Source organism: Bos indicus, chromosome 24, assembly GCF_029378745.1.
Source record: "Bos indicus isolate NIAB-ARS_2022 breed Sahiwal x Tharparkar chromosome 24, NIAB-ARS_B.indTharparkar_mat_pri_1.0, whole genome shotgun sequence".
Taxonomy (NCBI): domain Eukaryota; kingdom Metazoa; phylum Chordata; class Mammalia; order Artiodactyla; family Bovidae; genus Bos; species Bos indicus.
The window spans coordinates 55176927-55198817 of record NC_091783.1 but is presented as its reverse complement, the minus strand read 5'-3'; the positions used below and the strand labels follow the sequence as shown (position 1 = coordinate 55198817).

Here is a 21891-nt window from a genome sequence, read left to right as displayed (position 1 = left end):
AATGTGGACTGAATGCTGCAGAAACCGTCCACCTGGGCAAGGATTTTAGGACGGGATGTGAGCTAGGCAGTGGGTGGCGGGGTAGGGCATGCATCTGTCTTGTGTTTCCAGAGGAGGTTGGTGGTTCTCAAAGCTCCTGTGTACACGAAAATTACCTGAAAACCTCGTTAAAGACAGTTTTCTTGGCCCCACCTTCAAAGATCCAGGATCAGTAGGTCTGCAGTGGACCCCAGGATGCTGATTTTGAAATGAGCACACCAGGTGATTGGACATAGGCAGTCCTCAGGCACACTTTGAGATGGACTGAGATCCTTGTTGAGGAAATGCTTGCTGACTTACTGGCAGGTCTGATGAAGCTCAGTGGGAGGGAAGATGGAAACAAATGTCTTAAAAATAACATGTTTACATTCAGTGCATGCTATAGCTTTGAATCTTCTTGCCCTGGATCAAGGAGCACCCGTTGTACAGGTATTCTTTCAAATAAAAAATATCAGAAGTCATACAATTGTTCTGTTAAGTCTTGGAGGGCAAGAGAGGTGTCCTTACCTTCTCAATTTGCAGGAGGCCACTGAAGGAAAAGCCTGTTAAAAAGAGCAATAAGAGGAAGGAAGACTAAAAGAAGATACAGCAGCGTGAGATCAGGAAATGAAGAGGATGGAAATGGGAAAGAATGGGAAAAGAGCAGTCAGATTTGATTGGGTGGGAATCTATTTGTGAAGGAAACCAGCCAGTATTTAACCTGTTTTGAAAAAGCTAGACTTCCAGCATTTTTAATTAGTGGATTGCTCGCTTTTGAAATTGCCCAGTTGGGAATACTCAAGTTTTGATGTGTTTTATTTGCCTGCTAATTAGCAGCCTGCTTGGTTGACCATCATTTTCCCTTTATTCTGTGGACAGAAGATGTATAGGAACATCTCTTGAAACACTCTGGCTTAAATCTGGGCTCAGATAACTTCACTGTGTATTTAGTAAGAGACTGTATTCATTATAAATCAAATTCTAGGACATCTTTTTTTTTTTCCAGCTCGATTCTTCCTTTTTGCTCTTTAATAGAATTTGTCCTTTAGAAGAGGACTTCTCAACCTTGGCACAGTTGACATTTGAGACCAGGGTATTTTGTGTTGTGCGGGTATTCTGACATGCACAAAACATTTAGCAACGTCCCTGGCCTCTAACCACTTGATGCCACTAGCTCTGCCCCGCCTCCATGCCCTGCCAAGTTGTGACAACCGAAAATGTCTCCAGACATTGCCAAATGCCCTCTGGGGATCATAATCACCCCTAGGGCAAAACTACTGACTGGGAAGTACTATGCTTCCCTTTCCTGCTTGTCTCTGCCTTCCTTTCATGTTTGAAATCCTTTTTGAAAATGGATTAAATGGGTCCAAATAAAACAGAATCCTATGGTAGACGTAGAGATTCACTGCTGTTCCTTCATTACTTTTGGGGCCAAGTTTAAGAGGAAAACCTCTCAAATTAATCCAGGTTGGCTGTTTCAGGTGAGAAGGAAGTCAAGATGTGCAGACTTCTGGTTGATAGGTTTTGTCATTTATATCTTTGTGTATGTGTGTGTGTGTGAAAACAAATTTGATTTGGTGTTAAGGATGACGAGAACCAGGCAGGCTACAAAACTTACTTGTGTGACAGTCCCCAGAGTTCAAGTCACTTTTATATATACGTCCCCCAGTTTCACAGTAGATGGGCTAGGAGCTTGGGTTGTTAAACAGCAAATTTGGAAAGTATTGTACCTTTTCTGCAGACTTCCTCTTCAGAGCTTGCATGACATCTCTTAAAGCTCACAGCCACTGATTATTGAAAAATTTTTTTAAATTTCATTTTCTTTTCTATTTTTGTCTGCAACATGCAGCATGCGGGATCTTAGTTCCCTGACCAAGGATCCAGTCCTTGCCTTCTACAGTGGAAGTGCAGTCTTAAGCACTGGACTATCAGGGAAGTCCCATGCAGGCACTGATTTTAGCTATCTGCAGGGGATAGCTTTTGCATTTGCATTCTCTTTGGAAGAACTTTCCAAAGTAACTGAAACGATATTTGTCAAAAAAGATTTCACGTTTAGTGGTCCTAGTTGTTGATTGCTGTTTCTAGTCCCTCTCTTAATATTCTAAAACACCATGTCCTCTACTGGATCCCCAAATAAGTCAGTTAATTATACTATGATCACTTCTGCTGATAATAAAATAGGAGTAATTAAGGGAAGGACAGTAGTGCATTAAGAAACAGTATTACTGAAATGTTAGAAAACATGGTCCATGGGAGTACATCTCCTGAGCCGAAGTTTCACACCTCCTCCTCCAGTCCTGTCAGAGGAAGCTTGTGATGGCCGTCTGTTACCCACCATCATCAAGATAATAGAACAGTGAAATTTTTATCCTCAGAAAGGGCCTTTCATCAAAAATCTCAAAGCCATTTCTAAATTTAGAGTGACTGATCTTGCGCGCACTTTTATGTTCTGAGCAGTGAACGTGGGAACTTAGCCATCAGACTCCCCTTCCTTCGTATTTGCACCTGAAGCGCTGAAGAAGCATCTCGAATTTGGTCAGCGTTAGAACTTCGCTGGTACAGGGCCTAGAGAATCCCAGCCTTCTGGGAGTTCACACAGGTCATTTTGCCATAATTTGTCAAAATAAAACATTGCTTTAACAACTTTCGTGTCCACATCTCATTGTCCAGATTAAGGACTGTAGGCCAAGTGTTGTGCCTATTAAAAAAAAAAAAAAAGACTGAGATGGTGTGGTCCTAAGAAACTTAAAAAGTCTCTTGATAGCCTTGTGATGTCCTGGTGGAAATAGACTGTTAATGTCCTTTTTCATCTTACGTGTTTTCCTGCACGTCTGTCCTCTGGTGGGTAGGCCTCGAGTGGCTTGTCTGAGCTGGTAAGAGGGCCGAAAGTGTCTAGGAGCGTTATGGCAGGTGTGCCGCTAATATTAATAATATTAATAGTATGGATATTTACCTGATTTAACTTTTGTGTATGTGTGAATATTAAGGTTGTGTTAGTGTAGTTTTAACTTAACCTGTCCAAAAGATTTTAGTAAGATTTTAAGTGCAATTTCAGGTTGATAAAAGTTGAGGCTATGAAACATTGTGAAGGATGGAAGAAATTTTTATGTTCATACCTCTGGTTCCTGAGGGTCCAGTTCGTTTCTGCTGTGAATTTAAATGAGTTAATTTAAGTAGTTGGGTCAGAAGCTACTATCATCATGGTAGCCTCGTGCCTGATTCTTAATTAAAGGCAACAGGAGATTAATTTGAAACATTAATTTGAAAGTGCATATACAAAAAGAAAGAATTATTGCAAGAAAGCCTAAAGAATTTTTCTCTTGTCCCTAGATGTAGAAGACAGAAGTAGCTCAGGGTCCTGGGGGAGTGGAGGACATCCAAGCCCGTCCAGGGTAAGTATATCTAATCTTTTCCCCACAAGCAGACATCCTAATATGTAAATTGACAAACTGAAGGTGAGTTTTTTCTCCCTGACACACATCTGCATGGCTATATATGCGGACTGAGTTTAATGAGGATCAGCTTCTGTTTGGCATTTTTTTCATGCTCTTATTGGGTGTTATTATTGACTTTGACACCCCTTCTACTTTGGCTAACCAGAAGACAACCCCTTCATTAAACATTTGGCCTTGCTTTGCCAGTTACTGATCCAGTGTTAACAGAAAGCTATTTTTTGTAGGTGGTGCAACTTAAAAAAAAATTCCTAGTATCCCTGTAATATATTGGTGTAAATAGGTCACTGAATAATTCTGAAGACATCCTGTGCAGTTGCAGCTTCCAGTATCATCTGCATAATAAGTCTGTGTCGGTTCCACTTTGTAAACACGTGATTGTCCCACCACCAGTAGTGCCTTTGGTCACCAGTGGGTTCGTTCATTTAATTTTTTTTTTTTGAAAGTAGCTTTTATTTTTAAAACACACACAACCCCAAATCCTTAAACTTCAAAGTAAACGGATACGATCTGATTTAGACGAAGTCTTATTCTTCAGACTTGCTCATTTGTCAGTGTTCCTTAAGTCAGTCTTGTATTTTACACACCATGGCGCAAAGTCATTTGGAAAAGAAGTTGCTTGTACTTAACTGCACATGTCTTATTCGCTTGCAGATTTTTGCTACTCCTGTCCAAGGCTTTTGGTTGTTAGGGTGTCATGTGAAGACCATGGCATGGGGTGTGAGTAGGGTGTGAGTAGGGTGGTTAGGCCATGCGTGTGTTTGTACGTGTATGACCTTGGGTGTGTCATTTCACTTCCTTGGGCCTCAGACTGCTACTTTGTAAAATGAAGAAGTTGAACCAGAGGATCTTTCCTGTTCCTTCTAACTCAAATGTGAACGATTTTACATATATAATCTGTCTTTAATGGAGTCATCGCTAGGCCTTCTGAAATCCCTCCCAGTTTTTATAACAATACATATAACTCCAGATTAAAAGTAGACATAGACCACACAAAACAGCTGGCCCTCCCCCAAGCAGCTGTATAGATAGATGAAACGTTCTGCAGGGCCAGGGAGTGGGGGCACATTTTACTGTAAGTGTTCACACACATTTGGGGTGGAGGGTGGTCTGTATTTTGGCGTAAGAGGTAAGGAAGGTAATCAAGCTGTCCAAAGGAGGCCGTCTCTGCAAGCCGTGTTGGGCATTTCCACCTGTTCTTTGGCCTTGGGGCTCATGCTCTGGTCTCAGGGTACAGCCAGGGCTCTCGGCTTACCAGGAACTTCGCTGAGACTTTGCACCAGCTGTCGAGTTTCAGATTCTCCCACATTATATGGATGGGTTGAGGAAGTCTTTCCTCCTCCTCACATTACAGTCTTCACTTGCAGAAATCAATCCATTCCCCTGACAGCAAGTGTAGGAGACGACAGAATGTCCCTCGCTTGTTGAGTTCATTCGCATGAACTTAATGTCTTCTGCTTTCTCATTTTAATAGAACACATAGCTCTTTCAGTCGTTCTTCTGAGAGGGAGGATCATTAGGATTGTCCTGACTCTTATTTGGTTTTCATGAATCGTCTGGCCTTTTTTTTTTCTCCAGGGAATTCATTGGTGGATAACTTTGACTCAATATTTTGTAATTTGTATTTTCTAAATGCAGCGAGCTGGCATGAGACAGCTTATTGTGGCTGGCTTGTATGGGACAGCCAGGGGGCAGGTGTCTCTTTTTTCTCATCTTCAAGTGGTGATATTTCCAGTCATCTTGAAACACTGTGCTGGCGTTTAAATTAGATAATGTATATTAAGCTCTTAATAACTCTGTAGGGTGAGCATACTTAATAAACGATAATTAGTATTATGCAGTGTCTGGTATAGAACAAGTGAGTGTAAGAGCAATGATATATGTTTAAAATGTGACATCCTTTTATGCCCTGATGTACTGGCAACATCCCATCACAGTATCGTTCAAGTTAATTTTTTTATAGCCGAGGAAAGGCGGTTGAAAACGGGGTAGTTTGGAACCTTAAGGTTTCTGTCGCTTCTTTAGTGAAGGGATGTACGTTTTCATTTTTCATACAGTATCTGTCCTTTTCATGTGGGCAGATTCTGCCCTTTGGCTAACATACCAACTGATACCTCTGAGTAAATTTGACTTAGTCTTTATGGACAGTGCAACCAGCTGAGCAGCATGACTCTTTTTTTCCTTTCTGGTCACTTTATGTACCTTGCTGCTGCTGCTGCTAAGTCACTTCAGTCGTGTCCGACTCTGTGCGACCCCAGAGACGACAGCCCACCAGGCTCCGCCATCCCTGGGATTCTCCAGGCGAGAACACTGGAGTGGGTTGCCATTTCCTTCTCCAATGCATGAAAGTGAAAAGTGAAAGTGAAGTCGCTCAGTCGTGTCCGACCCTCAGCGACCCCATGGACTGCAGCCTTCCAGGCTCCTCCAGTAACCTAAAATTTGAACTCTGTCATTTAGATGATTTTAACTCTTTCCTGTATGTTATCTAACTCCTCCATTAAAAGCAAGTGACTGAGCAGTTTAAAAACCTTATTTTAATTTAAAATTCCCCTTTAAACCATGAGATGATCATAGTAATTAGAAATTTCCAAAGATTACCGTCTGCTTTAAAACTGTTTTTTGTGGCATACTTGTCCAAATCCAGAATTTATGCTTAAATTCTGATATTCATTTATAGTCCTGTTGTAATCATTTTAACGTTTTTGTGTAGCTGGTTGCTTATGGAATGATCCAATTCTTTTACAACCACAATAACGTCTATAACAAAACATTGAAATTTCAATTTCATAAAACCAAATGCTGCTGTTTACAAGGTCCTACCTTTGCCTTCCAAAGGCAGTTTGTTGCAGGTTATGAGTAACTTTCCCATAGCACATTTTGCTCTCTTTTTTTAAAAATAATGTGGGCTTATCAAAATAATAATTACGATTTACAATATATTTTATACGTCTCAGGTGTTTTACTTGCATTATTTCATTTGCTTGTAATAACTTGGTGCAATTGGCTCCATTATTATTATTCCCCCAGCTTCACTATGATTTCGGGGAAAATGTGAACTCTGCAAACTTTAGAGCCCTTCTTATGCACTGTACCTGTGAAGATGCAGCTTTCCTATAATAAGGTGCTGGGGTGAGAATGGTGGGCTCCAATTTCTTTGGTTCAGAGAGATGTCAGTAGTCAGACTTCCGTGCTGATTGATTCATGGCAAATGTAAACTTATCTGTTATTTTATTTACAGAACTATGGAGATGGGACTCCCTATGACCACATGACCAGCAGGGACCTTGGGTCACATGACAATCTCTCTCCACCTTTTGTCAATTCCAGAATACAAAGTAAGACTAATTTTAAATTAACGTGAGTTTTTGGAATGCTTATGTTTTACCATCAAAGGTAGAATACAAGCCCAGACAGAGATTCTGTTTTTAAGAACTTAAGATATTTAGCTAGTTCACTATAGTAATTTTAAATTACAGAAAAATATTGATCATCTTTGCTTGGTAATAGCGCATACAGGACTAAGTTTTACAAGTGTGTGGAATTACCTAATTTCAGTGATACTGAATCTACGTGGAAACTTTGTGTTCCTTAGATGTAAAGCACTTCTCCCAATTTCACTGTTGCGGCAGTAGTTTCCCAGGGTTAAGGCTGATGAAGTGAAAGTTGTGAATATTTAAAGTAAGAAGTATCATTGAGTCTGTCAGTTGGCAATGAGATAAAATCTGCGTTAGCGTGAACTTTTATGAAAGGGGTCATGGAAGTTCCTGTATTAATAGGTTTAGTGTGTTTAAATCAAAGTAGCATGTTCACGTTGAATTGTAAAGTCTGGTTGTGTATTCACCACGGTGTGAACTTTAGTGCTAATGATCTAGGAGATCCCCATCCTGCTTCATGAACTGACCTACATGTCCTTTGACAGCCTTTGTGTTTCCAGCATGTCTTTTCTATTGGAATTCTTAGCATATTTTTTTTCTGCTTTGACTACCTATAGGGATTAAAAAAAAAAAAAAAAAAACACAAAACCGCAGTATCTTGAGCAATGAAAAGACAATTTATAATGACTTAAAAGGTCCCAATAGCTGATTACTTTAGTTTTGATTGGGAAAAAAAGATCTTTGTTCTAATAAATGTGAGCTTTAACAATATTAGTAAATCTCTCAACTTGGCCAAATCCTGTTGCGAATCCATCAATAAATGAGGTTAAATTTCTTGGCAGAAGCTGTTGGACTATACTCCAAGGAAGACATGCAGCCATACACATATCATTTTGAAACCATAATTGCAGATGCTTCTGAGGAATGTCCTAATTTTTAAGCCTTGGTCACTATACTTCTTTTTGTAAATTAATGTTAACTTTGTTCTGTTATTTATAATTTTTTAAATTTATTTTTAATTGGAGGATACTTGCTTTATGATATCGTGTTGGTTTCTGTCACATATCAACATGAATCAGCCGTAGGTATACATATATCCCCTTCCTCTTTTAACCTTCCTCCCACCTCCCACCCCATCCCACCCCTCTGGGTTGTCACAGAGCATTGGGTTTGAGCTCCCTGCGTCATACAGCAAATTTCCACTGGCTATTTAATTTTACATGTGATAGACTGTATGTTTCAATGCTCCTCTCTCAATTCATCCCTATACTTGTTATTTAAGGTGTAGATCATTCTTGAGTGTGAGTCATCTTTTCAGAAATCACCATCAAATCCATCTACAGGGACTTCAGGTATTAAATGCACAGTAGTCAAAGCAGAGAAATACTAGGAATTTATTTTTAATGGGTGATTAAGTGTCATCCCAACTTTGAGAATCAGGATCTCAAAGCTGTATCTGACCATGGGTTGTTCTTATACTTTCTTATTTTTTTTTAAATTTAAAATAGTAACTTTTATGTTTTAACTCTGTAGCTGAAGCAAGAATCCTAGCTTTTTAAAATGAGTCATGAGATGCAGTGTTTCCTGTTTCCAGGATAGGCAGATGCAGGTGACGAGATATGTTTGTCACCTTAGATTTGAAAGAACAGCTTTACATTCTTCAATGACAGTAGCAGTAATTTTAAATTCTAACACCATCCCTTCTCTATTTATCCTTATCCAACTTCATAAAGTAAAAGATTAACTTGAAAATAATCATCTTGAAAAGTAACACCGAAAGAGTATATTAGAGAATTGTCCTGAAGAATTCTAAAACTATCCTCCGATGAGGATAAAATGTGATAAATAAATTACTACTCATATTTAGAAGTTTATATAATGTCCATGAAAAAATGTTTTCCTAAAGAACAAGTTGATAATATTACAGAAGACACCAAGCAACATGAAGATAGCAAAGAATCATTCTTGTTTGTGTGTCCTCTTGGGCAGCTGTTTTACAAACCAAATTCGTTTTATTTTTTTTTCAGTTCAAATAGTATTTAAAATATAAGTGGGCCGAGCGTCTACAGCCGGAGCTCTGAGAGCTGACTCTTTTCACTTAGTTGTTGTTTAAGCTTAAAGTCCATGTCAGCTGTGTTCTTTTACTCCGTCTGCCCTCCTTCCCATTAAACCCCTAAATATGGAGGCCAGGACAGTCTCCTGCATTGTGGTAGGAAATGCTGCTGTGTCCGGAGGCTCCCACCCACTGTTCCCCATGAAAGGACTTCTCTGTCAGATAAGCTGTCTGGTCTGAAACATGGCTCTTTATTGTTTACAAACTGCTACATTTTCCACCTCAAGCAGATTTTTGCACAGAAAAGAATTGTGCTTGGGCTAAATGGTTTATCTGACATTAACGGTGCAGTGTCAGACTAGGGTCAGGGAAGTTGCCCTCAGAGTGAGAGGGCATGGCTCAGTGTGCAAAAAAATAAAAGAAGAGAGAAAAAGGCGTTTAAACTATTATGAAATACCTCACGTTTTTACTTTGGAAAGGAATTAAAAATATTTTTAGAGAACTCGCTAGGATGCTGCATTAACCCCCCCACCTCCTGATAATTTCTCACATCCCAAATGCCTTCTTGATTGGCTTGAGTATCTCAGGGCTAGACTCAGGGAACAAAGATGCTCATTGATGTTGCCCAAGCTGCTGTTGATTTAAAATGAAACCACTTTTGCAGGGAGCCATGCTTGGTGCTTTGCTGTACCTTTACAAAGAGAAGCTAGATTGTTTTCAAAAAATTAAAGACAACCAATTTACAAATGAAGACAAAGATGAAATAAGACCTATGAGTATAGCCAGAAATTTGAATTTACAGAGTATATGGTATATTCTAAACTACTCTTTGTGTCCAAATCCATATTCTGGGTTACGGTGTTTGTGGAAGTTTTCGTTTTACCAAAAGAAGATATTAGACTTTTAAGTTTTGGACAACAATCCAATATCCACTTTCAGAAGCTTTGGTTTTCATGAAAAACTGTAAAGGATTTCTTTACATGTCAAAGATTTCGTTCTGCTCTGGTGTCACATTAGGGTAAAAGCTATAGTATCGGAAATAAATCAGCCACTTTATTGGACCAGATTCTTTATTGTCAAATCAATCAAGTCTGTGACTGAATTAGGCGTCTGCTACAGAAATAAGTGACACTAATTTTACGGGAAAGAGTTATTAACTGCAGATGACCTATTTCTTTTTGGTAAACTGTTCACTTAGTGAGGTTTTATTTTATTGCAGAGAAGGAAAAAAATACTGAGACACTCTTTTCTTTGGGTAGTGACTTATTATTCTACATTTGATTCTTATGGCAGTACAGTATTTTGAAGAAATGATGCAGGCATTGCTAACATTTGCTTATAAACTCTTAAGGTAACAAAACGCTTAATTAAAAGTCTGAACTCTTTGACTTCACGTGAATGATTTTGCATAAATGTTCATTTTTGTAATCTAATACCTCTGGCACCAAAATACAAAAACTTAATTTATTTGTGTATCTCAAATTTATGCAAAATGGTACATGACTTATAAGAATAGTAGTGTCTACGTTAATTTACCTCCTTTAGAAATAAGCTTGCATATCTGAATACAGTGCCTTACTTGATTGTTTGAATGCCTAAACTAAAAATAAACAAATGGACACGAGTGCACTTGCATGCGAGCACATGTTCACGTGCACACACATGCAGCTATTGTGCCAGAAGAATTAATAATGACACTTGGTTTGTCAGGGTGCACTCTTCCCTCCATTGCTGTCTATGTTTAAAGTTGCCACACAGAGTTTTGGAAGTTGATATTGTGTAAATCCTTTAAAGAAAAACATAACTAAAAGAAACAAAAAAAAGCAGGCCCCAAATTTGTTGTTTTAAAAAATAAGTGTGCATGGCCTTTTGTCTTTCTTTTAGTGTGGGGGAGTCTGGAGGAATTGAGAGATTTCAGCAGTGCATCATCTAGCTGCCAGCCTGCCTTGGCCATTTCATACAGTTCTCTTTTTAAATTAAAAAAAATTTTTATTGAGATATAATTGACATATATTTGTTTTAGGTGTACAACATCATGGTTCAATATTTGTGTAGTAGACTCTTGCTTGACACTTCCTGAGTCCTCACTTACTGTTTTCTTTGGGTAGAGACAAGCAAGCTAGTTTGCATTTTTACTTGTTTGAAATTCACTGCCCTGTTCTGTATCTGAAGAGAACTAATCACTTCTTTGTGACAATGTATGATCATTAATGATAATAATGTACACTTGATCTGTTGGAAACTTGTTCACTACAGTTATTAAACAGTTTGATGAAACCTTTACAGTGGTCAGTGGGTAGCTTTCAGAATATGCTAATGGGTCAAAGGGACCATGGCGCTGAGCCTTGTGTTTTCAAGAGGATTATATGTTAAGGAATAGTTGGAAAATCCTGGCAAGAACTATATGCAAAGGCTATGGATTTTGGAAACAAAATCGTTCTCGTTTGTTTCTTGTGTTTGCCAAACATTAAAACTTTTGCAGGTAATTGTCCAAAAAAAATTTTTTTTTTTTACAATGGAAGAATATATTTTCTAGCCACAACTTTTTGATCTGAGGAAGGACCTAAGTATACGTTTTCCTTCTTTTGTTCCAGAGCTTTAATTGAAAGCCAGATTGTTTGAGTGAGCAAGATGCCAGTGCGGTCATAGACATGCAGTGGTAACTGAAGGATGTGAAAAGTGATACTTGGGTATGGTTGGGTGCAGCTTAGTTCAACATCAGCGGCTGTGTTTTTACATGTCCCCTTGTGAATGGTTCGGTTTCCTTATTGCGGTATTTGGTTCTTGTCCCACTCATGGTACTCCACCAGTGCACGGAATAATTTCCCGCTGTAGAGTAACTGGTTTCTGAACTAGCTCAGTGGAACATTTTACTGCAGGATTAGATCGTGGTTCAGGCAGAACTGCAGAGAGCTGCTGGCTTACAGGATGACCTTTGAGTCTCATCTGGGTTAGCGGTTGATATTTTGATTTGGTTACTGTGGTCATATTGTGACAGCTGCCGGCTCATTAGAATTCACTTCCACCGCTCCATTTGCTGAGCAGGAATATTTAGGTTTGTATTACTTCAGAGTGTTTATGGCTACCCTGAGTTTAGCCCAGCATAAAGGTGAAGTGTTGTGAGCACTTTCAAATCCCAGTGGCAGAGGCCAGTGGCACAGTCTTCTTGTAAAACGGAGAATGTGAGTACATGTTAATAGAGGGAGTTTTTCTTTTCATTGTAAAACTGGAAATACCCAATGAAGAGGCTCTTAGGAGGAAAACGGTTTTGAAAACTTTTAAGTACAAAAGAAAAGAATGACCACAAAGAAACATAGTTTTTTAAAAGCATGGGTAAGATTTTACTTGACCTCTTGGTTCAGTGTGTTTTTTCCTTCCCATGCTGGAATGTAAATATTTGAAAATAACAAAACCTGGACAAAAATGGCAATTATTTGATGTTTGAAGTGCCAGAGGTCAAATAATACTTAGGTAATTTTGTGAAAATGAAATTGTGAATGTACATGTCAGCTCTGGACATTTTAGTTCACTTTTAAATTGTTCTGAAGCTTAATAGTGATAGTGGGTTGCTTACAAGTTCTTTAGTTAGGGATGTCTGTGCATTTTCGACGTCTTCTTCTTTTTAATGACACTTTTTAGCTCAAGGTTATCTTGATATCGTCTGTTGGCTGTTGGACCGATAATGTGGTAGCAAGCAATTTCTGAGAGAAGAAATGTTTAATAATGGTCTTATTTCTTGTCAGCATTGTTTGGGAGTTTTCTTTTTTTAATGTTAATTTAAAATGTCTTCATGAAGTGTTAACAAATAAGACTCTTTTAGTGTCATCTCCAATGGTATAATTAATTCTGATTTTGATTAGAGGCTAGGAGCTAGAGAACTGGCTTTTCTACTCTCTTGCTACAACTGTCTGTGGGTCTTCAGGTCAAATCTTTTTTATACCTTTAAACTGAGGAGGGGGAGCAAGCCTTTAGATGATCTCTGAGGTGATTTTCTCATCTGATGGTCCATTGGTCCTTTAGGTGTGCCATTTTCTGCTTGTACTATATTTTATGTTTAGAGATGTTTTACTGTCCTGTCTAATCCATTCATCTCTATTTTGTGATACCTTCAAGTTAACTTTACTAGTGATGTGGTTTCCAAATGTAATTCTTTAGAGACTGATTCATATGGATATTTCTTTTCTACCTCAGCTCATTCCAAACTGTAGGTAAGGGATTGGATCGAATAGGGATTAAATAATAACTCATTAAGTTACATCACCAGGAGAAAAGTATTATGTATGGGCCAGTGCTTGGCACAGAGTTGTAGGATCTCAATAAGTGGCTCTTGAAGGGGTTCATTCATGAATCAATCAAGGAAATCAGATATTTGGGTCTAAGCCCTAAATGAAAAACCCATAAATTAAAGTCAAGCCTACATGTTACTGTGTCAGGAAGAAAACCCTAAACCAAAGGCAGTTGTCTAGAAATTCACTCTGTAGTTCTGTGTCCTTGACTGTCCAGAATATCATGAAAGATACCATATTAACAGTAGCATAGATTTCAGTTTTCAAGAAACACACCACAGATTATTTATAAAAGGAAATGAGTAAAATCAATATTTTTTGAAAGGCCACTGAAAGAAGTTGTGTGCCTCCAGTACTCAGATCCGGTGACTTGTTTCTCTTGTCCAGTCAGTAAGCATTGCTGCCCCTCTTTCGTTCGTCTCGTTTTCTTTCCGTTAGACTGCCTGCTCTGTGGTGTAACACAGCAATGCTGCACTGATCAAACACTCTTATAGTCCAACTAGGTGGACCAAACCCAGCTCTTTTAAACTTTAGAAGAACTGATACCAGAAAAACGTTAATTGAAAACTATAGTTCACAGAAAAGTGTACGTCTTCCACATATCACAGAAAGATTTCTCACACAGAAAGTTCTTAAATCATTTTAGAGTCAAGTTCAGGGAAAAAGCGGTTTGTGTCCGTAGTCTTGCTTTTCGTGAAAGGAATGGAAAATGTGACTAATGGTGGCTTATGGATAATTTCTCTCATATTAGAAGTCTGGTGGTGGACCATGACTAGGTTTGGTTTACGGTTCATTGAAGTCTAGGCTTGTATCTCTGTGATTTCTTTGTCCTTTCCCTCATTGTCTCAAAATGACTGTCACGGTCTCAAGTCAGGTTTGGGTTAGACGCAGCAAGGAGAAGGGAAAGATGAGTCCGCCCACGTGATCTCCCTGCCTTTCTTCCATCCATGGCCATCTCCAGCTGCAGAGTTTGAAAGGGGTGGGAAGTTATACAGTTGCTTCTCCAGCCTGTTCAATGGGACGAGACAAGAGGGAAGGGGGCTGAGGATGCTTAGCCAATTTATAGGGCTTATTTAGTTTCTTTTAAGAGAAGAATCTGTAATTTTCAACTTAGCAGCTTTGAAAATAAAGAACCAAGGCTCCAGCTTCTTTGTGAGAAGCAAAAGATGAAAATGGGTCTCGACTCTGAATTCTGGTCAGCAGATTAGAGAGAATGACAAAGAGGCGTGGGATGGAAAACGAGTTCTGAAAGGAAGATGGTGGGGAAACGGCAGCAGGAGAGTCGCACACGGGGGCAAGGAGGCGGGGTGGCGATGGGGGGAGGAGTTGAGGTCATTTCATCACCAAGACTTGTGCTTTCCTTGTCTTCATCTCTTGATCAAGGCAGCAACTAGCCAGAGTAAAGGGCTTCAGGCAGCATCATCCAGAGCCTTCTCTATCAGGTCTCTGGCTTGAATTCCTGCCAGGCTGTCCAGAGCTGCCTGGTCATGCAGCCAGCTGCCTATGGCTTCACCCTCCAGCCTTTCCTGCAGTCCCCTTGGTGGTCTCTGGCAGAGCCCAAGGGCAGCGCCCATTCCCACAGTCCCCTGGGGTAGCCACTCAGAGTGGGCTTGGCATCCTGGAGCATCAAGGTCCCGGGATGTGTCACTATAAGTGACAGAGATTGTTCTCCTGGGCCACTGCCAAACAGGCGCCTGGGAACTTCCCACCAGCCACCTGCCGTGTTGCCATGAAGCTCTCACACAGGATCCTGCCGCCGAGGGCAAAGAACCCTCTTCATTTTTTTAATATGTACATAGTTGTATTTGTTGATCTTTAATATGGAGGATTAGGAGCAGCCAAAAGACATTTAATCTTGGCCAACGTGCCAAGACTGCACGAAATTGTGGTGAGAGCTGGATCCAACTTTTGACCAAAAGTTTCCCACCTCCGCTGATCACAGTCAAGGCGGGAATCAGGCTAATGAGAACACGGGCAGGGGAAAGACCGTCCATCAGGAAAGGAAAGCAGGATGTGGAATAAACAGGGCTGTTTTCCTTTAGTACAAAGTTTTTCTCTCAGGTGTTTCACTGGAAAAGCATTACTTTGAGTTTTGCCTAAGCTTGCCACTGAAAATAGGCCTGGGACAGCAGAAGCCAATAGTGGACACCTTGACTGGTTCCTTGGGTGGAAGATCCGACACCCGGCAAACCTCTCATTGCCCCTCAGCTCTAGGAGAAACAGCAGTAACTTCAGGCTTTTAACCTCGTGTCCTTGAAAGTGGTATGCCTACCTTAAGTGCGCTATTGACCTTCATTAAAAAAAAATACTGTAAGCCTTAGAGCTTCCCTGTTTCCTCAGTGGTAAAGAATCCACCTGCCAATGCAGGAGGCGTGGGTTCAATCCCTGATCCAGGACGATCCCACGTGCTGTGGAGCCACAAAGCCCGTGCACCACAGCTCCTGAGCCTGTGCTCTAGAGCCCAAGAGCGACAGCTACTGAAACCCTCGCTCCCTAGATCCTGAGCCCAGCAACAAAAGAAGCCACCTCAATGAGAAGCCCGTACACCGCAACTAGAGAGGAGCCTCTGCTTGCTGCAACTAGAGAAAAGCCTGCACAGCAATGAAGACCCAGCCTAGCCAAAACAAGAAAAAGGGTTATGTTAAAAAAATCACCATAGCCTATTTTCTTTGTTCATATGATAATCTTCATTAGGACCAAAGCTGCAGAGGAGCTCCGTTGGAAGTGCTGCCGTCTTTAGAGGCCTCGTGGAATAGTGGGCTGGGCTCGGGGGCGCTGCAGTCTTCATCCTGGCTGTTCGTTCCACTTCCTGGTGATGGGACTTTGCCTGAATTTCTTACGATCCCCAACTGTCATGTTTCTAAGGCCAGGATGGTCAACACTGAGCCCAGCGTCATTGTGAGCCACACAGTGATGCGATATGCTTTGCAGCAACCGCTCTCCTGTTATCCTAGACCATTGCACAACTGCATGTTTGTACTCTGTCACTTAAGGTCCTTCAAGGATCAAGTGAAGTCTCTCAGTTGTGTCCCACTCTTTGCGACCCCATGGACTGTAAGCCTGCCAGGCTCCTCTGTCCATGGACATTTCCAGGCAAGGATACTGGAGTGGGTTGCCATTTCCTTCTCCAGGAGATCTTCCTGACCCAGGGATCGAACCCGGGTCTTCCACACTGCAGGCAGACTCTTTACCCTCTGAGCCACCAGGGAAGGTCACTTGATGTCTTCAATTAATTGAAAATTCTATAGACCTTGGGTCTTGGGTGATGGCAGTTTGAAAACACCTTTACTTTCTAATGAGATTGGAACCAAGGGCAAGAACGGGTGGAGATAGTATTGCATGTTCAGTTCTGAAGACAGCAAGACCAAAACAAAGATTTTTTTTTTTTTTCCCAGCCATTCCACAAAAACCAGTAATCCTATAAAATAAGTACCTCTTTGGGAACTTCTTTGAATTCAGATAATGCCCCTTGAGGAAATATTTGCCTCCAGCCATTTTTCTCTCCAGCTTAAATGTTCTCAAGTTGCATTGTTGCATCAGGTGGAAGGCACCTTCGTGTGGATTTTGGGTAAAGGTGCTGACAAGGTGAGCTTTCTTCACCTACGTTGTAGGTCATCTGCATTTGGAGTAACCACTGGGTAGGACGTTTTTCATCAAGGAAGCGCTATTACACGCACCTTCTAGTTCTGGGGAATATGTTGGAGATAGTCTTCCAATTCAGTTCATTCTTCTCCAGAGAAGCTTGGCAGAGAATGTTGCCTGTGTGTATGCCGTCATTCTCTCATTCCCTTCGCTCCCCAGGCATTCTGAATCTTCCTAAGGAAGTGTGTATGAATTTTTAGTAGAAAGAGATACACGGGGATCTTATTTTATTTCTTCTTGCAGAACATCAAGCCCAGGGACCAACCCTGGCAAAAGGCATGAGGCATAGACGGGACTGAGTTAAATGGTCCCTAGGCACCGAGTAGGACTGAGTTAAATGGTCCCTAGGCACCGAGTAGGACTGAGTTAAATGGTCCCTAGGCACCGAGTAGGACTGAGTTAGATGGTCCCTAGGCACCGAGTAGGACTGAGTTAGATGGTCCCTAGGCACCGAGTAGGACTGAGTTAGATGGTCCCTAGGCACCGAGTAGGACTGTTAAATGGTCCCTAGGCACCGAGTAGGACTGAATTAAATGGTCCCTAGGCACTGAGTAGGACTGAATTAAATGGTCCCTAGGCACCGAGTAGGACTGAGTTAAATGGTCCCTAGGCACCGAGTAGGCACAGCCACACATTCCTCATCTTCCTGACGGTGGTGTATTGATCGCTCCCCAGTTCCTTGCACATGTTGATTAATAGGAAAAACTGTAAGGGAGTTTTGCTTTAAATTGGTATAAAATATAGCAGGTTACATTGTTGATGTTGAAAATAAAACATGGAAAGCTTTCTTACAGCTCTGAAAATCTCGCTGCAGCCTGAATATGGGGATGGTGGAGGCTGGTGGGCTGACCAAGGCTTGTGTTTAGCTGGGCACTGGTTTGACTCCCAACTTGCCACTCTCCATTGTGTGATGTTGCATAATCTTTAGTGCTCTGATGGAATTTCTCATTGAGCTCTGGCTTTAAATGAAGAAACAGGAAAAATACCTGGCCCTTAAATTCAGTGACTGTGAGTGATCATGACACCTCCTTTTATTTTCTCTAGGCTCTTTTTCTGCTCATTGGGTCTGACCAGCTTGGCAAAAGTAATATGCAGACTTTGAGACTCACGTAGTGGGTTTTGGCAGAATGTGGAAGTGATTAATTAAATGCCACCCCCTCATGGGCCATATTAAAAGCTGAATGAAAATAGAAACTGTGTAATATCTGATAACATTTGGTGGAGAAGAGGGAGACAAAAGGAAAGAAGGATTAGAGAGAAAGGGACACATAAAAAGCTAATTTTAGAGCATTCTGAACGCAAAGTGTGATTTTCTAGCCTTGAAGTATCAGCATGGCTGTCTGAGTCTCTGAAATTATTGGGTTACTAATTGCTCCTGCCTCTTCCTCACTTGGGCCATTCAGACCAAGCCATGCTCTTAAAAATTCAGTAGCCAAATCTGATTGTTTGGGATATAAGCATAAACTCTTTATGTGTATCTGATGGTACTTAATTGGACAGTACCAAATCATGGAGGAAAATTTATTGGTGACCTTGTCTCCTTCAAAACTTTCAGAGTATTTGGAAATGAGCCTAATACTCAGATTTGGGGAATCCTGAAACCTTGGATTGGCAGGACAAGATTCATACTTTATATTGTGTGTGTTTTTATTTTCTTTCATTGCATAGTTTGACTTTTTTTTACTTACTGATGGTCTTGAAAATGTTGGAAATTGAAATGCAGTGAGCATAAACATTTTAAATACCTCGGCGGCCTGCGTAAGTAGCTGGGCAGCCTCTGGCAGGCATCCTTGTTGTTTCAGTTGCTCAGTTGTGTCCGACTGTTTGCGACCCCGTGGACTGTAGCCTGCCAGGCTCCTCTGCCCATGGGACTCTGCAGGCAAGAATACTGGAGTGGGGTGCCATTTCCATCTCCAGGGGGCCTTCCCAACTGCGGGACTGAACGTGTGTCTCCTGCATATGGCAGGTGGACGTTTTACTGCTGCGCCACCTGGGAAGCCCATCCTACTTACTAGTTAGGGGGAAAGCTGACTTACCGAAAGGGAGTTTGCTGGACCATCTTTTGGTAATCTCCTACTTTTCCTTTTGGGGCTTCCCAGATGGCTCAGTGGTAAAGAAGCTGCCTGCACTGCAGGAGACACAGGAGACCCAGGTTTGATCCATGGGTCGGGAAGTTCCCCTGCAGGGGGGCATGGCAGTGCCCTACAGTGTTCTTACTCGGAGAATCCCATGGACAGAGGAGCCTCATGGGCTGCAGTCCATGGGGTCTCAAAGAGTCAGATAAGACTGAAGCGACCGAGCACGGCACTTTTCCTTTAACGTCCTTTTCCTTTTCTTTAACACAGAGATGTGTTCTGGGGGGAAGAACTCTCTGAATTTGTTTGTTACCTCAAGGAGAAGGTGGTTCTGAATATGTCTACTTTTAAAGTCCTGTATGGCTCTGGGAGTTGGTGATGGACCGGGAAGCCTGGTGTGCTGCAGTCCATGGGGTTGCAGAGTCGGACATGACTGAGCAACTGAACTGAACTGGTATTGCTTGAACACCAAAATGAAAATAAAACAAAAGAAAGCAGCCTTGCTCAGAGTCTTTTAAAAGGCATTTTAATAGTTAATGAGATTTTGCCCCATACCCTCATGAGTTTCATTTAGTTCTGAAATAAAAATTTACGGCTGTTCTCTCAGCTGAGCTGATACTAGTTTAAGGGTGGAATTAAGTTCACACCTGCTCTAGCATAAAAAGCAGCCTCGATGTGACTTCTTGAAAATGTTCACAGAGCAGAATGAGAGAACCCAGCACCCCTACAATTCTAACCACAGACTGGTGCTCTTTGCAAACACTAAGGACTCTGTTTCATCAGTCGGCTCTGATTTGCTGAGATTGTCCATTTCTAGCCGTCCCTCAGTTACCCACTTTCCTCAAGATAGGATGTGGCCGTGGAAACACAGTTGGTTTGCATAGGCAGTGGATCCACATTAACACTGTAAAGTATACGTATGGGAAAATCTTTGCATTTGCTAGGCCATTTAGCTGTTCAAGATATGGTCCGTTAGTCAGGCAAAGTACAATGGCTTTTCTGAGTGCTCTAGTTAAGGGGCAGGATGTGTAAAGCAGTGTACACTTAGGTGGATAATTAATAATTAGTGTAGGCTTGTAAGGCTGTAATATAATATATAAATTTCAGCACCTGTTAAAGTTTTATCAGAGCGGATCACCTTTCCTTACTAAGAGGGAGTATTCCTCCCTAGGGAAAAAGAAAGTGCCCCCGGTGCACGCAAAGATCTTAGTTAAGGGAGGGCTGGCTTTTACATCAAGGGCGATTTTCCAAGGTCATTGTGGTTAGGCAGCCTAGTTTAGTGGTCACCTTTAAATAGCATTCCTATACAGTTTTATGTGTGTTTGACTATAGATGACAAAACACGGTTTAGAAAACATGTTTGGGCGCATTCTAATATTTGGGGACTGTTGATTTGCCAGAGAAGCTATGTGTCCGACACTTTGTACCTCTTTGAAAAGTAACCCTCCAGGCTCCTCTGTCCATGAGATTCCCGTTCCCTTTGCCAGGGGATCTTCCCGACCCAGGAATCAAACCCGAGTCTCCTGTGTCTCCTGCGTTGCAGGCGGAGTCTTCACCCAGTGAGCCATCAGGAAAGCCCTATATTTGGAGACTGTTGATTTGCCAGAGAAGCTACCCACTCTCACCCTGTCATCATCCCCTCTGCAAAACAATGAGGGCTGTTCATTTTATAATTTCCTGACAAGTAAATATTCAGAGGGAGAGCTTTTTCTGGAGGCTAAGTTGGATGGAGTAGAGAAGATAAAACTTCGATCCCACATTCTGTTTTTGGCTTGGTTGTGTCGCAAGTGGTTTTGACACCTCATATCTTAGCTTTCTGGATTTTTAGATGGAGAAGAAGTTCTCCCTTAAGCAGGGAGGGAAAGGGCAAGTCACATATTTGTGAAAGCAAAGCAGAATATCTTACTGCTTTAAAAGTTGATCATCTTCTTGGTAAATAATATTCATGTGTTATCAGTATGTCTGCAATCATATGGTCCTCAGTGTATGTATTTTTTTAACCATCCATATAGATTTTATTTATACTCAAAGCCAATGATATGATAAACTGCAGCACTCAAATTAGCCTTTGGTTCATTCATTCATTCATCGAAAAAGTGCTTGTGGAAAATCTGTGTCATGCAGGCTCCTGTTAGGTACCTGAGAGCGAATGCTGCTTTTCTTGCTTTCAGCATGGCCCACAGTCTAAGTAAGGATTCAGATGGGTGTCAGGTCACAGAATTAGGGAGCTATTCAATATGTGCATGGGTGCTGTTGGATTATATATTTGGGATACCAACCATCAGCTACCTCGTAATAATGGCTGAGATGTCCTGGTGCTTACCGTATACCAGGCATCCACCTATAATTTACACTTATAATCTTGTTTCTTTCTTAGGCATTGTCATTGCCTTTTTTGTGGGGTGGTGCAGTTGAGGATCAGGGAGATGGAAGTACCTGTACTGTGTTGTGCAGTAAGAGGCAGAGCCCAGATTCAAAGCCCTTGTTCTGAACCACCCTGCACTGCCTCCCTTGTAGGGAACACGGCCAGAATTCCCTGAGGTGCAATAGCAGTTAAGCGTGTGTTCAGCTGCAACTAATGGGATACCTGATAATAGTAGGTTAGTCAAACAAAGATGACTTTTTCCATCACTTAAGAGGATGTCTGGAGGTGGGAGTTGCCTGTGTGAATTCAGCAACATCAGTGTTGCCATCTTTCCTTTCTGCCCTCCTTAACACGCTCACTTTAATCCTTCATCTTTTTCTCTCTTCTTGCATTTCTCACAAGACGTCTGCTAAGCCCCAGACACCATGTCAGAGTTCACAATAGGAAATTGGAGAGGCAGAGATTAGAGTAACATCCATACCTAATTGTATCTCATTCCTTCAGGAGGAGGGGGAAAGCATCCCCAGAAACACGTGGGCTTTAGCAAGATTTTGCTAACAGCTTATTGTTCAAATCTCTAATAGACATTTACTCATAGCTGCAAGGGAAGCTGGGAAAGCGAACTT

The 21891-nt window shown here is 41.2% G+C and overlaps 1 protein-coding gene across 11 annotated transcripts in view; it reads left to right on the top strand.

Moving 5' to 3' along the window:
• Positions 1–21891, top strand: part of TCF4 (transcription factor 4) — a 385533-nt gene that overhangs the window by 127136 nt on the left and 236506 nt on the right. For all 11 annotated transcript variants that reach the window (XM_019986612.2, XM_019986602.2, XM_019986606.2 and 8 more), the window contains 2 exons: positions 3349–3410; positions 6709–6805. In XM_019986612.2, coding sequence (XP_019842171.1) covers positions 3349–3410; positions 6709–6805 — 159 coding nt within the window. The remainder of the gene's footprint in view (positions 1–3348; positions 3411–6708; positions 6806–21891) is intronic.